Here is a 23,140-nt window from a genome sequence, read left to right on the forward strand (position 1 = left end):
TGGATTATGTTTTCCATGTATAACACTCACCTTTTTTTTCAGAGCTGGGTGCATAACAATTGTTTTCAAAAGATGCACTAAGAGTATTTCTTTCATTATTATGGTACTCTTCTTGACACCTCTTGTATGGCTGACACTTTTCTGGACAACTTGTTTTATTCAAAGTAGAATTACTAACAGTCAACTCTGGATCTGAAAAAATACTTCTAATGTATCTATCAGTTGAATCATTTTTATTATAACTTGTGATTGCACAAATATCTCCCATACTGTCATCACCACACTTGTCAAACGTTTCCTTTATCCTCTGTTGATCTATGTTTAATAAATTGATGACATTTTCACGAATAAAAGAGTTACAATTCTCTGATTTAAGGCTGGCTGTTGGCTGGTTCACATCGGCAAGAAAATTTGAAACCTCTCTTCTATTTTCTCCCCAAATATGTTGTACCGATTGTTTTTCAGTAAGGAATTCTGACTGTCTTCGTTCATTCATGCTTCCACATTCTTCATCCATAACCACAACAGGTCTTCCAGTAAGGAAATTCCTATTGTCTGGACTTTGAGATAAGTAAAAACATATTTAGCAAGAAAAATATATAGCATTTTCATTTCAAAACAACTAAATTCTTAGAGAACATACTGAGTAACTGCTAATACTTACCTACACTATGTTTTAATTTTTTTTAATTTAGATAAACAATTTTGCTTTGTGTCAAAATTTGTCTAATGTACTATTCTAGTACGTTAGTGAGTATAAAAATAATCTACACTTAATTCAGTATTTCAAAATGAAAATTAGCATAGGTTCAATTTACTGTTATATTAACAAAAAAACCCAGTTTGTCTTATCATCTATAATAAGATCTAGTGAATAACCTAAACAATTACTATGTATACTTCTGCTTCATTTAACCAGACAAAGATATTTAAAGACTGTGCAGAGTAAAATTACCCTGTTAAACATAAATCAAATAGTCATGAGAATATTATAATAGAGTCTTCTCAACCTAACAACTCTCAAGTTCCCAAGGCAGAAAAGTAGATACAAATGCATATATAAATAAAGCCAAAATATAAATTAGATGAAAAGGTTAGACTAGATAAATTTTAAGTTCCTTTCTAATGCAAAAATCATAATTCTACTTTATGTCCAACTTGTATCAAATCAAAGTATCAAAGGACATAATTAGAAATCAAGATATTTCAAAATTTGTTGTCACTGACGATCAAAAAATTCACTTGGGGTTGGATTGTTCCAGAGATTGGAGGTACCAAGAAATTTAGAAAAGAAATATAGGCCACTAAAACTCTGACTGTGTTCCAATTTTATTTTTTAAGTTATTTTTAAACACCTAACAAGCAGGTATACTTGTTGTGTTCCAGACACTATGCCATGTGTTGTGAACCGAGAAATAAAAGAATTCAATTTGCTGTTAAGGAGAGATGTTTTACCCACAAATGTTCACAGATCACAATCCTACACTATTAATCAACATAGGTCTCACTGGGGTTTTGGGCAATATAATGCATTATATTATACCAAAAGGCATAACATATAGCATGCAATAATATACATTAACACCAGAGAAATTTTTATTACTCTAAATTTTAAAAAAATGTAAAGACAGACTTATCTATATATATTAAACAGATATTTAATGTATGCCTATTATGTGGTAGGGAGATAATACAGCTTATATTCTAGTTAAGGAAAATAATAATTAACTATTAATAAGTACAAATGATAAAAGAAATACAGAAATAAATAAAAAAGATAGTTACAGTGCCTTTATAGATGTTACAAGATCATATGATGGAATAACTTGTGTTAGAAGTCCTATATCAGATGGTGTGGTTGGAAAAGCCCCTAGTAAGGAAGTGATAAATAACTAAAAGTCCCAGAATGGTTAAACATGTGAAGAAAGGAGTAAACCTACTCCAAGGAGACAGAGTAATAAGCACAAGTGCAAAATATGCCACATATTTGAGAAACAAAAAGAAAAGAACAGGGGTGTCTGGGTGGCTCAAGTAGGTTAAGCGTCTGCCTCTGGTTCAGGTAATGATCTCAGAGTCCTGGGATGGAGTCCCAAGTTGGGCTCCCTGCTCAGTGGGAAGTCCACTTCTCCCTCTACCCCTCCCCCAGCTTGGGCTCTCTTATCATTCTCTCAAATAAATTAAATCTTAAAAAAAAAAAAAAAAAAAAGATTGAATAGAATCAGTGAAGGAAATGGCCCCAAATTACCCAGAACTTAGTATTTCTAATTCAAGTATAATTAATACACAGTGCTTCATTAATTTTAGGTATACAATATAATGATGCAATAATTCTATACATTACTCAGTGCTTAACTTGGTAAGTGTGCTCTTAATCCCCTTTACCTATTTTACTGACCCTCCCCACCTACTTCCCCTCTGGTAATCACCAGTTTGTTTTCTAAATTTAAGTGTCTGGTTTTTTGTCTCTTTTTTCTTTGTTCATTAGTTTTCATTTTTTATGGCTGAGTAATATTCCACTGTGTGTGTGTGTGTGTGTGTGTGTGTGTGTGTGTGTGTATCTATCTCCTTTATCCACTATGGATGGACACTTGGGTTGTTGCCATAATTAAGCCATTTAAATAATGCTGCAATAAACAAAGGGGTGCACACATCTTTTTGAATTAGTGTTTTAATTTTCTTGAACACCCAGTAGTGGAATTACTTGGTCATATGAATAGAGCTTCATTTTTTAAAAGAACAATAAGAAACACTGAAAGGTTCTAAATACAAAAGTAAAACTGACTTGCTTTTTGCCTTGAAAAATATCAGTTTGACTGCCAGTTTCAAACTTTCAACTGGCTAAAATGAAGCAAGAGGAACTAGACTTACCCTCCTGATTGGTGCATTTAAAAAACTGGACAAAATATATGAGATAAAAGTTTCCATATATGGGGGCGCCCGGGTGGCTCAGTGGGTTAAAGCCTCTGCCTTCGGCTCAGGTCATGATCCCAGGGTCCTAGGATGGAGCCCTGCATCGGGCTCTCTGCTCTGCAGGGAGCCTGCTTCCTCCTCTCTCTCCCCCTGCCTCTCTGCCTTCTTGTGATCTCTGTCAAATAAATAAATAAAATCTTAAAAAAAAAAAGTTTTCATATATGGACCATCAAGTAGAAAAGGATAATGATTCTTGAGAAAGAAAGAAAGCAATTGAGGTGAACCTCATGACTGCTCCCAGCTTACTGCCTACAGAAGGTATACAAACCACAGAATATAAATGGACATCCCAGTCAGAGCTCACAGATTCCCTTTGTTGAGAAAATAGAGCTGGGGGTTCAGAAAGAATAAAGAGGAGAGAGTTCACAGGGCAGAGTATCCTTAGGAGAGTGCTTCAAGGAGAGAGCATTCTGGAGATCTAGGGAGAGTTCTCAAATCTTCAGCTAAGTATTGATCAGCACATGCATATGAAAAAATAATACCCAAGGCTGGAGGTGGGGAGGAGAATAAAGTATCTAACAGGATAAGATGGATTAAGTCCAGGAACTCACATACAGATGGGAAAACTTTGTGTTTGCATCAACCAGAGTGGAAAAACCTCATAATTCAAAAGGAATCACAGAGTATTCAGAAGGGTATTGCCTCAGCAGAGGGCAAAATTAAGTATAGGCTAAAGGCATATGTGGTCCTGCCTAACAAAATTTAAAGCAAACCTCAGTAAGATCATAGTATTTCCAAATAACTAAACTGTATCCAGAATAAAGCTTAGGATAATTTATAGGGATACAAACATCTCCAGACAACCAAAAACATGAAATTCAGAATTTACAGAATCCAAATAAAATTACCAGGAATACAAAGAAGCAGAAAGTACAACCCATAATGAGAAGAAAAATCAATTAGAAACAGACCAAGAAATGACAAAATGCTAGTATTTGTAGACAAAGACATCAAAAAAGTTATTGTGCCTATACTCAAGAAGATAGAGGAAAGACTGAGCATGTTAAAATAAATGCATGGGAGATATAAATAAAAGTTAAATCAAGCTTACAGAGATGAAAAGTATACTGAACAGACTTATGAGTAGATAAGACATCAAAGAAGATACAACTACTGATTCTAGAGATACAGCAATATAATCTACATAAGGTGAAACAGAGAAAAAATACTGAAAATATATAAACAAAGCATCAGTAAACTGGGACACAACTTCAATTGGACTAAGTTAATGTGAGTCCCCAAAGAGGAAAAAAAAAAATCAGAAAAAAATATTTTAAAAATTAATGGCTGATCTGTTTCCAAATTTGATAAAAACAGTAAGTCCACAGATTTAAGAAGCTCAACACAGCCTAAACACAGGAAGGGCAAAGAAAATGAACATTCTAATCAATGGATAAAAATCCATGGTAGAAAGTACATGACAGAGAATCCATGATAGAAAAATCTTAAAAACAGAAAAACTATATATTGTATATACAGATATTAAGATAAAAATGACAGCAAATTTCTAGTTAGAAACAATGCAAGTCAAAAGATATCTTTCAAAAAGAGTATATCAGGGCGCCTGGGTGGCTCAGTGGGTTGAGCCGCTGCCTTCGGCTCAGGTCATGATCTCAGGGTCCTGGGATCGAGACACGCATCGGGCTCTCTGCTCGGCAGGGAGCCTGCCTGCTTCCTCCTCTCTCTCTCTGCCTGCCTCTCTGTCTACTTGTGATCTCTCTCTGTCAAATAAATAAATAAAATCTTTAAAAAAAAAAAAAAAAAAACAAAAAAAAAAAAAACAAAAAGAGTATATCACAGACAAGTATACAAAAGAGAAAAAAATTAATCACTGGTAGACCCATACTAGAAGAAATGTTGAAGTCTTCAGAATTGAAGAAAACATCACCAGATGAAATTCTAGATCTACACAAAGTCAAGACCACCAAAAATGGTAAATTTGTGAATATAAAAAATGTCTTTTATAACTCTTTTAAAAAGCAATAATATTTTACTGGATCTGTAACATTTATATAAATAAAATATATGAATATAAAACAAAGGCCAGAATGGAAAAACGAAAGCATACTATTATGTTATTATACTAAAACGTAAAGTTGTATAACTTGAAGATAGACTGTGATAAATTAAAATATATACTATAGGGCGCCTGGGTGGCTCAGTGGGTTAGGCCGCTGCCTTCGGCTCAGGTCATGATCTCAGGGTCCTGGGATCGAGTCCCACAGGGAGCCTGCTTCCCTTCCTCTCTCTCTGCCTGCCTCTGCCTAATTGTGATCTCTGTCAAATAAATAAATAAAATCTTAAAAAATATATATATATATATACACTATAAACTAAAATCTTAAAAAAAATATATATATATATACTATAAACTAAAGCAACCACTGAAAAACAAAACAGAGATAATAAACTAACAAAAGAGGTAAATTAAGACACAAAAAACACTCAAACAAAATAAAGGCAGATAAAGAGGAAAAGGAAATGTTACATGGGACAAATAAAAACCAGAGAACAGATTTAGGGGCACCAAGTTGGCTTAGTCAGTTAAGCGTCTGTCTTCAGCTCAGGTCATGATCTCAGGGTCCTGGGACTGAGTCCTGCATCAGGCTCCCTGCTCAGTGGAGAATCTGCTTCTCCCTCTTCCTGCACCCACCCCCCCAACCACCGACCCCATGCTCACACCCATTGTCTCTTGCTCTAATAAGTATCTTTTTAAAAAATTTTTTAGAAAACAAGAGAACAGACTTAAACCCAACCATATCAATTATCACATTAAATGTAAACCATTACTTGACCATAACACAAGTCACAACAAATTTGAAAGGATTCAAATCATACAAAGGATATTTCCTATCCACAAAGGTATTAATTTAGAAAGATACAGGAATGTCTTAGGATTTCTAGGAACCAAACAGCAAATTTCTAAATAACTCATGGATTGAAAAAGAAATCAGAAGAAAACTTAGGAAGACTTTCAACTGAATGAAAATTAAAACATCAAAATCTGTAGGATGCAGCAAAAGCAGTTCATAGACAATTTATAGCATGACAACACATATATTAGAAAAGAAAAATGACTTCGAATCAATGACCACAGCTTTCTCCTAAGACAACAGAAAAAAAACTAAATTAAATCCAAAGGAATAAGCAAAAGGAAATAGCAGAATTCAATGAAGTAAAAAACAGAAAATAAATATATGAAACTAAAAGATTATTCTGTGAGAAGATAAATAAAATTGGTGAGTCTCTATATCATAATGACCGGGGGGGGGGGGGGGGAGTAAAAAGATATATGCACTAAAAAAAAAAAAAAAAAAAAAGATATATGCACTCCAATGTTCACTGAAGCATTATTAATAATAGCCAAGATATGGAAACAACCTAAGTATCCATAACAATAAATAAATGTATAAAGAAGATGTGTGTGTGTGTGTGTGTGTGTGTGTGTGTAATGAATACTAATAAATGTAAAAAAGAATGAGAGGAGGAAAGATGGCAGAAGAGTAGGGGACCTCATTTCATCTGGTCCCTTGAATTTAGTTGGATATATATCATACAATTCTGAACACCCACAAGATCAGCCTGAGATATAAGAAAATATACCTGGAACTCTAGAAGCAGAAAAGTGACTGCTTTTTGAAAGGTAGGATGTGGGGAGTCATGAATCTGCAGGGAACTATCAGAAGATAAATGGAGGAAGGAGGGAGCCTCCATAATCTGGCTACTAGAAAGTGATATACCACTGGACTACAAAATCAGAACCCTTAGAAATCTGATCCAGGGAGAGACATCCCTTTCTGAAAGGGGTTTGGGGGATGACAAGGGCAGAATTCTAGGTGGGTCATTGTGGTCTCAGAATCCCAGGAGACACAAAATCAACGAGGGTGCCTGAACCAGTACAGTGCCCAAGCAGGGGAACAAGGAAACTGGTTATGGTCAGAGAGGCCAGGAGGAACTCTCAGCTCCAGTCTCCATAAACTGCAAGCTCAGCCAGTTGGGAAGCAACTCTCTGAGCACCCCAAAAAAGACTGGAAGGTATGGGCCATTTACCATCCCCTGGGAGGGGTAAAACAGCTACACCCACAAATGGGCAAAAGCTATCAGGGCCCTGGAAAGGACAGCAGGGGGACACCCAGTCATGACCTGTGAGTAGTGGAGCAGGGGGCACACACAATCCCACAACCATTCACAGAGTCAAATACAAAAAGAGTATTTTTTTGGCACTGACGGTTCCCTGGGATTCCTCCCAAGGAGGACTGCAGTTGGCCCACACCACAGGAGTCTGCAGAGTATGGCACTCACAGAAGCGGAGACTGTTTGACCCAGAGGGTTTACTGAAGGGGGGACTAGGATCTAGGCTGAAGATCCAGCATGGCCACTTTTGCTCTGATCCTCTAAAGAGGGAAGAAAGCCTCCAGGCAACAAAAGCCACATACATGACCAGCTTACATTGAGCCCATCTCCCTGACAAGGGGCAGTGCAACTTGGCCCAGGAAAAGATTCGTGAGAAACAGCACAACAGGCCTGCCCCCAAAAGAGACAGACTGGAAGAACAGGTGGACTACAACTCTATGGATTCCACAAAACTGTAAAACTCTAGCGCTAGGAGAAAACAGTACATTGAGCGCCAGATGTTTCCTCACAACTTGTTTATCTTTCAGTCTAAAATTTTCCATTCCTTTTTTTTTTTTTAACCTTTTTCCCATTTCAACTAGATTCTTATTTTACCAATTTACAGTTTTAAGTTGCTTTTTAACTTTTTTTACATCTACATTTCATAGATTTATGTTTTATTCTTTTTTCACTCTACTCAATTTTATTTTTAAATATATTTAATATTTATGTTTTTATATTTATAATTTATATATTTAAAATTATATATATATATATATATATATACACACACACACACACATACATATATATGATATATAAGCTTTGCTTTCTTTGCAATTTTGAGATGCAGTGTCTTCTAACACACAGACCAAAATTCAATCAGGAACAAGTGGATCACCCTGTTTTGTCCACCCTGCGAGATTACAGTCTCTTCCCCTCCCCCCATTTTTTTTTTTTTGTTTATTTTGTTTCTTTTGGTTTTGTTTGCTTTTTCTGTTGTGGTTTCTGTCTGCTTCATATTTGTCTAGGGTGTGTTTTGCTTGGGTCGTTTTTGAGACTTTGGACTCTGCTCATTAGCTTACCCATCCTTCTCTGGGCAAAATGACAAGAAGGAGGAACTCACAACAAAAGAAAAAAACCAGAGGAAATGTTCTCTGCTACAGAGATAATCAATACAGATATAAGTAAGATATCAGAGATGGAAATCAGGAAAGCAATTATGAAGTTTATAGCGAGGCTTGAGGAAAGCATATGTGACAGTACAGAATCTCCAGGGCAGAAATGAAAACTATTAGGCCAAACTTAAAAATGCTATGAATGAGATGCAATCTAAACTGGATGCTCTAACAGCTAGGGTCAATAAGGCAAAGGAAGAAAGCTGAGCAAAAGAGAAACACAACTCAGAGCCCATGAAGAAAGGCTTCGAGAATCTATCCAACAATAAGATCTAACAATTGTAAATATGCCCCCAGCATGGGAGTAACCAATTATATAAACCAATTAATAACCAAAGTAAAGAAACATATTTGGTAATGTTACATTACTAGTGGGAGATTTCAACACCCCATTCACAGCAATGGACAGATCATCTAAGCAGAAGACCAACAAAGAAACAAGAGCTTTGAATGTCATACTGGACCAGATGGACTTCACAAATATATACGGAACATTCGATCCCAAAACAAGAGAAAATTAATTCTTTTTAAATGCACATGGAACTTTCTCTAGAATAGATCACATATTGGGTCACAAATAGGTCTCAACTGATACCAAAAGACTAAGATTATTCCCTGCATATATTCAGACCACAATGCTCTGAAACTGGAACTCAATCACAAGAGGAAATTCAGAAAAAACAAACACTTGGGAGGTTAAAGAACATCCCGTTAAAGAATGAATGGGTCAACTGAGAAATAAAAAAGAACTGAAAAAATTCATGGAACTAATGAGAATGAAAACACACTGGTTCAAAACTTCTGGGACACAGCAAAGGCGATTCTAAGAGGGAAGCACATAGCCTCTCTCAAAAATTAGAAAAATCCCAAATATACAAAGCTAACCTTACACCTAAAGGACCTGGAGGAAAAAAAAAAAAAAAAACAAAACACACAAGAAAAACAGAAAATAAAGCCTAAACCCAGAGGAGAAGAGAAATAATAAAGATGAGAGCAGAAATCAGTGAAATAGAAACCAGAAGAATAGGAGAATGAAACTGTAAGCTGGTTCTTTGAAAGAATTAATAAAATCAATAAACCTTTGGCAAGACTTATCCAAAAGAAAAGAGAAAGGACTCAAATTAATAAAACCATGAATGAAAAGGGATTCATGACCAACACCAAGGAAAGAGAGGCAATTTTAAGAACATATAATGAGCAATGATAAGCCAATAAATAAGGCCATATCTGAAGAAACAGATGCATTCCTGGAAATTTATGAACTACTAAAACTGAACCAGAAAAAGACAGAAAATCTGAACAGACCAGTGACCAGCAAGGAAATTGAAGCAGCTGTCAAAAAACCTCCCCAAAAAACAAGAATCCAGGGCCAGATGGCTTCCCAGGAGAATTCTACCAAACATATAAAGAAGAAATAATGCATTCTACTGAAGATGTTTCAAAAAATAGAAATGTAAGTAAAACTTCTAAACTCATTCTATTCCAAACTCAAGCCAGCATTAGCTTGATCCCAAAATCAAAGACCCCATCAAAAAGGAAAATTACAGACTAATATCCCTGATGAAAATGGATGCCAAAATACTCACCAAGACACTAGCCAACAGGATCCAACAGTACGTTAAAAGGATTATTCACCACCACCAGGTGGATTTATTCTGGGAATGCAAGATGGTTCAACATCTGCAAATCAATCAACATGACAGATCACATTAATAAAAGAAAAGACAAGGACCGTATGATCCTCTAAATTGATGCAGAAAAAGCATTTGACAAAATACAGCATCTTTCCTTGATTAAAAGTCTTCAAAGTATATGGATGGAGGGAACACACCACAATATGGTAAAAGCCATCTATGAAAAGCCCATAGCGAGTATCGTTCTCAAAGAGAAAAACTGAGAGCTTTTCCCTTAAGTTCAGGATCATGACAGGGATCCCCACTCTCACCACTACTGTTCAACATAGTACTAGAAGTCCTAGCCTCAAAAATCAGACAACAAAAAGAAATAAAAGGCATTCAAATTGGCAAAGAAAGTCAAGCTCTCTCGCTCATCACAGATGACATGGTATTTTATGTAGAAAACCCAAAAGACACCACCCCAAAATTGCTAGAACTCATATAACAATTCAGCAACATGGCAGGATACAAAATCAATACACAGAAATCTGTTGCATTTCTATGCACTAACAATGTGACTAAAGAAAGAGAAATTAAGGAATTGATCCCATTTACAACTGCACTAAAAACCATAAGATACCTAAGAATAAACCCAACCAAAGAGGTAAAGGATCTGTACTCTAGAAACTACAGAACACTTAAAAAAGAAATTGAGGAAGTCACAAAAAGACAGAAAAATAATCCACATTCATGGATTAGAATAAACATTGTTAAAATGCCTATGCCACCCAGAAATCTACACATTCAATACAATCCTTTATCAAAATACCATCCACATTTTTCAGAGCTAGAACAAACAATCCTAAAATTTGTATGGAACCAGAAAAGACCCCAAATAGCCAGGGGATTGTTGAAAAAGAAAACCAAAGCTGGGGAAATCACAATGCCTGACTTTAAGCTATATTATAAAGCTGTGATCATCAAGACAGTATGGAACTGACACAGAAACACACACAAAGGTCAGTGGAACAGATTAGAGAGCCCAGAAATGGACCCTCAACTCTATGGTCAATAAATCTCTCACAAAGAGGTAGGAATATCCAAAAAAGATAATCTCTTCAATAAATGGTGCTAGGAAAATTGGACTGCCACATGCAGAAGAATGAAACTGGGTCATTTCCTTATAGCACACACAAAAATAAACTCAGAATGGATTAACAACCTCAATGTGAGACAGGAATCCATCAAAATCCTTGAGGAGAACACAGGCAGTAACCTCTTGGACCTGGCCACAGCAACATTTTGCAAGACACATCCCTAAAGGCAAGGGAATCAAAAGCAAAAATGAACTATTGGAACTTCATCAAGATAAAAAGCTGCTTTTTTAAAAAAGATTTTTATTTTTTATATGTATTTGTATATATTTATTATATAAAATCTTTTAAAGATTTTATTTATTTGACAGAGAGACACAGTGAGAGAGGGAACACAAGCAGGGGAGTGGGAGAGGGAAAAGTAGGGCTCAATCCCAGGACCCTGGGATCATGACCAGAGCTGAAGGCAGTTCCTTAAGGACTGAGCCACCCAGGTGCCCCAAGATAAAAAGCTTCTGCAAAGTAAAAGAAACAGCCAACAAAACTAAAAGGCAACCTACTGAATCATAGAAGATATCTGCAAATGACATAACAGATAAAGGGCTAGTATCCAAGATCTATAAAGAAGTTATCAAACTCAACACCCAAAAAACAAATAATCCGATTAAAAAATGGGCAGAAGATATGAACGGACACTTCTCTAAAGAAGATATACAAATGGCTAATAGACACATGAAAAAATGCTCCACATCACTTGCCGTCAGGGAAATACAAATCAAAACCACAATGAGATACCACCTCACATCAATCAGAATGGCTAAAACTAACAAGACAGGAAACAATAGTTGTTGACGAGGATGTGGAGAAAAGGGAATACTTCTACACTCTTGGTGAGAAGGCAAACTGGTGCAGCCACTCTGGAAAACAGTATGGAGGTTCCTTAGGACATTAAAAATAGAGCTACCCTACAACTGAGCAATTGCACTACTCTTTTTTACTACAGATAGTAAAAAAGAAGGGGCATATGCACCCCATTGTTCACAGCAGCAATGTCCAGTGTCCACACCAAGATGTCCTTCAACAGATGAATGGATAAAATGATGTGGTTCGTTTATACAATGGAGTATTCATCAGCTATCAGAAAGGATGAATACCTACCATTTGCACTGACATGGATGGAACTGGAGGAGATTATGCTAAGTGAAATAAGTCAATCAGGGAACGCCTGGGTGGCTCAGATGGTTGGGCATCTGTCTTTGGCTTGGGTTAGGATCCCAGGGTACTGGGATCGAGCCCCACATCAGGCTCCCTGCTCAGCGGAGAGTCTGCTTCTCCCTATCTCCCTCCCCACTGTCCCCCCTGCTTGTGCTCTCTTGCTCTGTCAAATAAATCTTTAAAAAAAAATAATAAGTCAATCAGAGAAAAACAATTATCATATGGTTTCACTCATCTGTGGAATGTAAGGAATAGCGCAGAGGACCATATGGGAAGGGAGGGAAAACTGAATGGGAAGAAATCAAAGAGGGAGACAAACCGTGAGACTCTTAACTCTAGGAAACAAACTGAGGGTTGCGGAAGGAAGGGGAGTGGAATGAAAGTGTAACTAGGTGATGGGCATTAAGGAGGGCATGTGATCTGATGAGCACTGGGTGTTACACACAACTAATGAATCAGTGAACACTACATCAAAAACTAATGATGTACTATATGTTGGCTAACTAGATTTAAATAAATCGAAAAAAAAAAAAAAGATATTTAGCCTCAAGACAAACTCCAGGGAATCACCCATGGTTTCTTCTACTTCTTATTTTGCTCATAAATGTTGATTAAGAAAGTTAAAAAAGGGGGTGTCTACGTGGCTCAAAAGGTTAAGTGTCTGCCTTTTGGCTCAGGTCACGATCTCCAGGTCCTGGGACCAAGCCCTGCATCTGACTCTCAACTCAGCAAGGAGTCTACTTCTCCTCTCCCTTTGCCTCTGTGTCTGTATCCAATGAATACATTTAAAAAAAAAAAAAAAAAAAAAGAGGGTTTAAAAAATAAAGAGAATGAAATCTTGCCATTTGTGACAAAATGGATGGAGCTTGAAGGTATTATGCTAATTGAAATAAGCCACGCAGGGCAAGAAAAATACCATATAGTTTACCTATATAGAGAATCTAAAAAATAAAACAAGCAAATAAAACAAAACTCATGAATACAAAAGATAAGCTGGTATTTGCTGGAATGGAGTTAAGTTGGGGTGTGGGTCAAGTGGGTCAAGAGGTTAAAAAAAAAATTCCAATTATAAAATAAGTGCTGGGAATGTATAGAATGGTGATTAGCATCAATAATATTGCACTGCATACTTGAAAGTTACTAAGAATAAATCTTAAACATTCTCATTACAAAAAAAATTATAACTTTGTATGGTGACAAATGGTAACTAAACTTATTGTGATCATTTTACAACATATACAAAGATTTAATTATAATTTATACCTGAAAATAATATAATGTTATAGGCCAATCAGTTTTAAATTTAAAACAATGACCAGGAAAAAGAAGGGAGAAGACACAACTTACTCATATTAGTAATGAGAGAATGACATCACTATAAGTGTTAAAAATCTTAAATACATAGTAAGAGAATATTATGGATAACTTTAAGTCAAAATTCTACAACATAGATAAAATAGATGCACTCTTTGTATGACAAACTACCAAAGCTCACTCAAAAAAAAAATAATAATAATAATCTGACTACCCTGTACCTCATTTGGAAATTATAGTAACACAAAACATAAAAAACTTCCTGAGGCCCCTGGGTGGCTCAGTGGATTAAAGCCTCTGCCTTCAGCTCAGGTCATGATCCCAAAATCCTGGGATCGAACCTGGCATCGGGCTCTCTGCTCAGTGGGAAGCCTGCTTCCCTTCCTCTCTCTCTGCCTGCCTCTCTGCCTACTTGTGATCTCTGTCAAATAAACAAATAAAAAGCTTTAAAAAAAAAAAAAAACCTTCCTACCAAAAGACTCCATACCAAGTGGCTTCATTGATGAACTCTATCAGACATTTAAGAAAGGAATGGTACCAATTCTACATTAACTCTTTCAGAAAATTACACAGGAAGGAATACTCCCTAACTCACTCTATGATATCAATATTAGGCTAATAGCAAACCAGATGAAGATATCAAAAGAAACATAGAAAATAATATCCCTCATAAAGATTAATGCAAAAATTCCTAACAAAATTTTAGCACATCAAACCAAAGAATGCATAACAAGGATAGCACGTTGTAACCAAGTGGGGTTTATCTCCAGAATACAAGGCTCATTTAACATTTAAAAAATGAATCAGTGTGGGGCGGACTTCTGGAATGACATGTGAAAGTCTAGCAAATAATCCTGCCCCCACCAAAAGTAATGACAGTACCAGATAACACTTGCAAAAACAATCATTTCAGAATCTGTAGAGTAACAAAGCCATGCAATAAACTGAAAAGCAGTACTTCAAGAAAAACTACTAAACCTTAGCAAAAACAGTGGGAGTCTGTGGAATTTTAGCTTCAGGAAGCTACCTTCCTTCTACCCCTACTCCATGACTGGTACTACCAAGGTTCAGTAGTCTAAAAGACAAGGGAGCCCCATGCCCAGGAATTTGTCAAAAATTATCATTACCTTGGTGGCAAACCATCAGGAAAGCCCAACACTGCAACTAACTGGGGCTCCAATATTTGGAGCAAGCAAAGAAACATCCAGAAATTTCACAAAGAGATCCAGGGAACAAACAGGCATAATGAGCTCTAATAAACTGCAAGACACCTCAGTGGTCTGAAAGGCTGCCCTCATGTTTAAGTCTGTATACACACTCAGGAGAGGCCCTCAAGTATCTATACTCATCCCTGGCTGAATGTGAGGTCCTGCACATAGGAAGAAGACTTACTGGCTCAAGATGTTTAAACACAACCTCCAAGTAATCACTGGCTGGCCTCTAAGCATTGGTAGAAAGAAATCTATAGTCTTAAATGCCTATACTAAATAAAAAGAAAATATCAAATAAGTTAAAGTTACACTTTAAGAATCTACCCCAAAAAGGGGAGGGGGGCAACAAAATCCAAAGCAAGCAGAAGAAGGAAATTATAAACATTAAGGCAGAAATCAATGGAATGGAAAACAGAAAAACAGAGAAAATTGATGAAATACAAAACTTAGTTCTTTAAAAATATCAATAAAATTAGCAAATCTTTAGCTATACTGACCAAGAAAAAAAGGAGAAAAGACACAGATCTAGAATTAAAGAAGGGACATCAGGGATGCCTGGGTGGCTCAGTCCTCTATCTGCCTCTGGCTCATGATCCCAGAATGTGGAGATGGAGTACCACATCAGGCTCCCTGCTCAGCAGGGACAACAACAGTGAATTTACAGAAATTAAAAGGTTTTCAAGGAAATACCATAAACAAGTTTATACGAACAAATCTCACAACTTAGATGGATAATGGATAAATTCCTAGAAAAACATACATTACTACAACTGACTCAAGAAATTAGAAAAGGTGGCCAGACATTATAACAATTAGTAGTTAAAAGTCTTCACAGGGGGCGCCTGAGTGGCTCAGTGGGTTAAGCCGCTGCCTTCGGCTCAGGTCATGATCCCAGGTCCTGGGTTCGAGCCCCGCATCGGGCCTTCTGCTTAGCAGGGAGCCTGCTTCCTCCTCTCTCTCTGCCTACCTCTCTGCTTACTTGTGATTTCTCTCTGTCAAATAAATAAATAAAATCTTTAAAAAAAAAAAAAAAGTCTTCACAGGAAGAAAAGCTCAGATGCAAAAACACTTAAAGAAAGAATCATACCAATTCTCCACTAATTCTTCCATTAAATGGAGGAGGACACAATTTCCAGCTTATTCTATAATGTTAGTATTACTTTGGCACCAAAGACACTAACAAAAAAAAAAAAAAATTCACACCAATTTTCATGAATAGAGACATAAAAATCACCAAAAAAATAGTAACAAACCAAATCCTACAATATATGAAGAGGATTATATACCATGACCAAGCAGCTTTTATCCCAGGAACCCAAAGTGGTTTAATATTTGAAAATAAAGTAATATACAATGTATTAATAAAGGTGGAAAAAAACTACATGATAATCTCAAGAGACACAGAAAGAATGTTTGACAAAATCCATGATACAAACTTTAAAAGAACTAGGAATAGAAGGGAATTTCCTAAACCTGAAAAAGGACAACTACAAAAAACCTACGGCTAACATAATAGTGAAATGCTTTTTCTTTAAGACTAAGGACAATGCAAGCATGCCCACTCTTGCCTGCCTGCTTGCTATGCAACACTGTGCCAGAGGTTCTAGTTACTGCAGTAGTCAAGAAAAAGAAGTAAAAGGCATCCTGACTGAAAAAAGAGAGGTAAAAATACTTGTATTTATGGACAACATAATCCAGTATGGTTAAAAAAAAAAAAAAAAAACTAAAGAATCCATAAAACCACTAGAACTCATAATGAGTTCAGCAAGGTCACAGGAGATAAGATTAATGTAAAAAATTAATTATATTCCTGTATTTTAGCAATGAACAATCCAAAAATGAAATTAATAATAAATACCATTCACACCAGCATAAAGAGAATAAAATAAGTAGGAATAAATTCAGCCAAAGAAGTACAAGGCTTATTTAGTAAAAGCACAATAACATTACATTAAGAAAAGTTAAAGAAAATTAAATACAATGGAATATTATTCAGCCATAAAAAAGAGGGAAATCATGCCATTTGTGACTATATGGATGAACATGGATGACATTATGCTAAGTGAAATAAGTCTGACATAGAAAGATGAGTACCATATGACCTCACCTGTATGTGGACTCTAAAAAGTGACATTCCAAGAAGCAAGGAGACTGCCAGGAGCTAGGGAATGGCAGAAATTTGGGGAAAATTTCCATCTTAAAATTAGTGATTCTTCCAATCCATGAGCACGAAGTATTTCTCCTATTATTTTTTGAATGTCACAACAGCTTCCTTCAAAATAGTCCCAAATTTGAACTATCCCAGATGTCCATTAAGAATAGAATACTGGGGGCGCCTGGGTGGCTCAGTGGGTTAAGCCTCTGCCTTCGGCTCAGGTCATGATCTCAGGGTCCTGGGATTGAGCCCCACATTGGGCTCTCTGCTCAGTGGGGAGCCTGCTTCCCCCTCTAAAAAAAAAAAAAAAAGAATAGAATACTATATGTACACCTGCAACTAATGAAACACTATGTCTACTATACTTTAAAAAAATAAATTATATAATATACAGTGGAATAACATACAGAAATGAAAAAGAATTAAGCACTAATCCATGGAATAGCAAGCAACAGCATGAATGAATCTCCATACCAAAAGAATATCACTATAATTCTATTTAAATGAAATTCCAAGACAGAACTGATTTACAGTGACAGGGGTCAGAATGGTGATTACTGATGGGAGCTATAGACTTGGAGGAGTGTGAGAAAACCTTCCAGTATGTTTGAAATGATCCTCCCCACCTCTCCCCACCTCCCCACCCACACCTCCCCTCAATCAGCTTTACTGAGATAAAACTGACCAATAAAAATAAATACAAATAAGTTGTATATATTTAAGGTGTTCAACATGATGATTTCATATAAGTGTAATTTGTGAAGTGATTACAATCAAGCTAACTAGCATATTCATCGCCTCACATAACCTTTGCAAGTATATGTGGTAAGTCTACTTAAGAGATACTATATTAACAAACTTCAAGTATGTAATGTAGTATTAATTATAGTCACTATGTTGTATACTAGATCCCCAAAATTTGTCTTATAACTGGGAGTCTGTATATTTTGAGTTGTGACTCCCCATTTCTGCAGGGAACATAATTATCTGTCACTTACATAAGACTCTAGAAAATAGACTAATCAACAGTGACAGAAAGCAGATAAGCAGATGCCTTGGGATAAGAATAAAGGTTGTGAAATGGCCAGAGGAAGATATTACAAAGATAACCAAAGAAACTACTGGTGATGGTGAATATTTTCATTATATTTGACACAGGTCAAAACTTATTAAAGCACACATTTTAGATAAATTCAGTTTGTTCCATGTTGATTACACATTAATAGAACTGTAAAAAAAAAAAAATGTGAAAACAGAAAAGGAAAAGAGAAAACAAACTGAAATGTTACAATTCTCCAGGCGAGAGGCAGTAGTGGCTTAGACTGGGATAGAACCTATAGAGGTGAAAATGTGAGTAGGTAAATTTAAAGCTTATTAGAATACAGAATTGTCAAAACTTTGTTGATGAAATGGATAGTGGGAGTTGGATGGAAAATAAGCAAATCCAGGACTTCTATTTTGGTGCCAGTTGCTTAGTGAATAGTAGCGTCATTTACTAAAATGAGGAAGACTTCGAGTGAATAGTAGTGTCATATACTGAAACAAAGGAAGACTGGGATAGGATTACAGAGTCAAGGTTCTTACCATGACTACTAGGAGTAATTCAAACTGGTTTTACAAGTTTAACAGATTTTAAAACCATGAACCAGGATTTATATACAACTAGAAAATAAAAGCGGTCACTTACCAACTACCATAAATAAGAAAAATTAATATGTTCAAATAAATTAAAAGTAGATATGTGCATTAGAAAATAATTACTTAAAACTATTTTAATTAAATACTACATTTAACTTCTAATATTTGTTTTCTAGAAGTATTAAGTTTGTCTACATTTCTAAAAAATATTTGTACAGGGGCACTTGGGTGGCTCAGATGGTAAAGCAACAGCCTTTGGCTCAGGTCATGATCCTGGAGTCCCACATATGTCTCCCTGCTCAGCTTCTTTATTTCCTTCAAAAATCTTTGCTTGGGACACCTAAGTGGCTCACTAAGTGAAGCATCTGCCTTCAGCTCAGGTCATGATCCCAGGGTCCTCCAATGGAGACCTGCATCAAGCTCCTTGCTCCCACGGAATGGGAGAAGATATTTGCAAATGACAGTACAGACAAAAGGCTGATATCCAGGAGCTATAAAGAACTTCTCAAACTCAACACACACAAAACAAATAATCATGTCAAAAAATGGGCAGAAGACATGAACAGACACTTCCAATGAAGACATACAAATGGCTATCAGACACATGAAAAAATGTTCATCATCACTAGCCATCAGGGAGATTCAAATCAAAACCACAGTGAGATACCACCTTACACCAGTTAGAATAGCCAAAATTAACAAGACAGGAAACAACAAGTGCTGAAGAGGATGTGGAGAAGGGGGAACCCTTTTACACTGTTGGTGGGAATGCAAGTTGGTGCAGCCACTTTGGAGAACAGTGTGGAGATTCCTCAAGAAATTAAAAATAGAGCTTCCCTATGACCCTGAAATTGCACTACTGGGTATTTACCCCAAAGATACAGATGTAGTGAAAAGAAGGGCCATCTGTACCCCAATGTTCACAGCAGCAATGGCCACAGTCGCCAAACTGTGGAAAGAACCAAGGTGCCCTTCAATAGATGAATGGATAAGGAAGATGTGGTCCATATACACTATGGAGTATTATGCCTCCATCAGAAAGGATGAATACCCAACTTTTGTAGCAACATGGACGGGACTGGAAGAGATTATGCTGAGTGAAATAAGTCAAGCAGAGTCAATTATCATATGGTTTCACTTATTTGTGGAGCATAAGAAATAACATGGAGGACATGGGGAGACGGAGAGGAGAAGGGAGTTGAGGGAAATTGGAGGGGGAGATGAACCATGAGGCACTATGGACTCTGAAAAACAATCTGAGGGTTTTGAAGGGGTGGGGGTGAGAAGTTGGGAGTCTGGTAGTGGGTATTATGGAGGGCACGTATTGCATGGAACACTGGGTGTGGTGCATAAACAATGAATTCTGGCACACTGAAAAGAAATTTAAAAAATTAAAAATTAAAAAGAAAAAAGCTCCTAGTGCTATGAAGTGTGTAAACCTGGCGATTCACAGACCTGTACCCCTGGGGATAAAAATACATTATGTTTATAAAAAATTTAAAAAAAAATTAAAATTAAAAAAAAGCTCCTTGCTCAGCAGAGAGCCTTTGCCTGCCACTCCCTCTCTCTCACACTCTCTCTCTCATCAATAAATAAACGAATAAAAAAAAATCTTCGAAAATCTTTGCTTACCTGTTTAATCTTTTGAATAATGACCCAAATTGTGCTATTTTATGTGGTGGACTAAGAGCATCTTGATTTTCACTTAATTTGGAAACCAAGGAATTAGAATAATTAACTTTACTGAGCTGAAAAGAGAAAGAAGAACCTGCCAGAATGGTAAATGTATACACATGTATACAATTTAAATTACTTACCATAAAATGTCATCTAAGAGGACACCTATATGCAAAAAAAATGAATTTTCTAGTTTGAAAGCAACTGTGTCCTTAATGAAAACAAAACAAACATTGTGCTAACAGTGAAAGCAATACCAGTACCAGTATTTAAATGATTGTCAATATACCAATTGATACGATGATGAGCTAACCATTTCCTCAGAGGTTAAAAAATATTAGTATTAATTATAATTAATATATTACAAATATAGTTAAACAAAATTAAAATATAATTAATAAATATATTTAAATATATTGATTATAATTAATGAATATATTCTAAATATATTCTAAATTATACATATACATATGTATATGTATATATATATGGGACACCAGAATTTCAAGCAAATTTTCTAAAAGAAAATTATTTTTCCCCAAAATACAGCTGTATTTATCTCCATTTTCCCCGTTTACTGAGTAATTTTAGAATGCTCCTTTAATCTTTCTGAATATCAATACCACTTAGTGCAAAATGGTGAACATATGGCGACTTGTAGAAAAGAGATGAGGTAATCCATTTGTTAACGTAGAAGGTACCACATAAAGATATTATAGTGGTCCGACACTAATCTATCCAGCAATAATAATTTACATCTATAGCATATTATATTTATTAGCCATGAAACAGAAATGAGAAGTCCAAAAACAATCTTTGACACAAAGTTGGATAAAAAGAAGACAAAAAGAGATACTGAGAGTCTTAGGAAATAAAAGGGGGAGTCCAAAGTCAGGGAGAGCTAAAAATAAAGTCTGGTAATACACATCATATCTCAACCTCAGGAACAATGACAGAGGTACAGAGACGAATCATCCCATGAAGTGAGAGACACACAAACAAACCAAAAGAGGAAAGAATACTTTATGTAAGCTCAATACTACTTCTCTAGGGATCAGTGAGCCCCAGCCCATTTTTTCTTCTAACCTGTTGTTTCAACCCATTGTCTTTTGTATTTTATAGTTTCATTTTAATTCTTACTTTTCTTGAAATCTCTCCAAATAAGCAATTAAACACTTTTCTAAAACTTAACAATTTGCCACTACACCTTGGACAGGAACATTAGCCTCTCTTTTTAATTTTCTCTTCTGTTGGGACTCCTCTGTGGTTCAGTTGGTTATGTGTTTGGCTCAGGTCATGATCCCGTAGTACTGGGATCCAGTCCTGCATTGAGCTCCCTGCTTAGCAGGGAGCCTGATTCTCCCTCAGCCTAATGCTCACCCAGCTTGTGCTTGCTCGCTCTGACAAAATAAATATAATCTTTAAAAATAATAAATATTATTTACCCCTCTGAAGATAGTCACTAACCTGCAGCCTAAAAATAGATTATTTAAGTAGAGATTACAGAGAGTTACATTCTCTATCCTATAAACTATCTACAATGCAAATTTTAGTCTTGTAAAATACAAACTGAATAAATGTTTTTCATTTCATCATTCCAAAGTTAATGGGTCCTTAAATTAATAAGGCTAACATCTATCACTGGAATATAATACTTTCTCTTCTCTGGAAAAGAGAAAACATACTTTAATACTTCCATAAAACTGAATCTTATCATTAATATCATATATTATATACAATGTATCACATGTAACTGTAACTTATAAAATTTTAAATTTATAAATTATAAATTCATTATAAATGACAAATATATAAATACAGCATAAAACCAATGCATGCTAAAAATGGGATAAATTCAAAACTGAATATTCCCATTAATAAGACATCAAGTTTATATAATAACCATTTCCCCACTACCATTATATATTAGCATAATAATAACTTATTATTTATATTATTTATTTTTTAAACTCTATATAGTCTAATAAAATGACTACTTTTTATAGTTTATGGCAGATATAGTTCCGAATTTTAAAAATCTGGATGTTTTCAGATTTCTAACTTTAGAGAATACAATGACTAAACAACATTTTAGCACTACACATCTCTATCTATATAAACACATTTGTATAGTTTTAATTCAAGTGCATATAACCTATTGTCATCTGTCAAATCATAAAAGAACCAAACCATCATAACTCATTTTTTTAACAGACTACTACGACATCACTGAGATTATACACTGCAATTCACAGGGCCCTTTCCATATCATGATTATCTGGCCACCATCACATCAGCAACTAGTTATTTACTGTGATTACAATTATCAACTATTATATAAACACACTGAAATATTTTCAATTTCACTATCAGTCATTTTATCTTATTTTATTTTTTAAAGATTTTATTTATTTGACAGAGACCAAAAGGATGATGATTTCAAAGATTTTTAAAGAAGATTCCAGTTTTTGGATTCATTATCTTCTACAGAGGAGACAATTAAATTTTGACCAAAGAGGAATTATTATATTTAGTTGATATCCTTATTTGGCTCTATTTACAGAAATTCACAACTAATATTTTTAAGTCCACAAGACCAGAAAAAAAGAGCATATCATAAAAATGCAATGATATAAAATGCTAAGACTAGTGATTCAAATGTACCTGCTCATTCTGCTTTTTCTCACATGCAACTTTCTGAGGACTAGGTGCTATTCTGAGAATGAAATTTTGTTTTGTAATATTCCTATTAGAAGATAATTCTGCTGAAAAAGATGGTTGAGCAAAAATACAATTTTCTATTCTGTTGAACTGTGGTTTAAGCATTCTATATGAGTTCATGACTTGTGGCAACTATAGAGAAAGAAGATACAACCATTTGATCTGATAAAATATATAAAATTGAGTAAAGGAAAGTAAAAATAGGAGTGAAAAAAGGTCACAGATTACAGAAAATGTT

The 23,140-nt window shown here is 35.4% G+C and overlaps 1 protein-coding gene across 8 annotated transcripts in view; it reads right to left on the reverse strand.

Moving 5' to 3' along the window:
* Nucleotides 1-23,140, reverse strand: part of C8H12orf40 (chromosome 8 C12orf40 homolog) — a 134,678-nt gene that overhangs the window by 59,515 nt on the left and 52,023 nt on the right. For all 8 annotated transcript variants that reach the window (XR_007129529.1, XR_007129527.1, XR_007129528.1 and 5 more), the window contains exons 6-7: nt 20,137-20,252; nt 31-560 (exon numbers count right to left, since the gene is read on the reverse strand). Coding sequence is in view for 5 of the 8 variants with exons in the window: in XM_047742384.1 (XP_047598340.1) it covers nt 31-560; nt 20,137-20,252 (646 nt within the window). In the remaining 3 variants the exon portion in view is untranslated. The remainder of the gene's footprint in view (nt 1-30; nt 561-20,136; nt 20,253-23,140) is intronic.

This window comes from Lutra lutra, chromosome 8, assembly GCF_902655055.1.
Source record: "Lutra lutra chromosome 8, mLutLut1.2, whole genome shotgun sequence".
NCBI classification, from domain to species: Eukaryota; Metazoa; Chordata; class Mammalia; order Carnivora; family Mustelidae; genus Lutra; species Lutra lutra.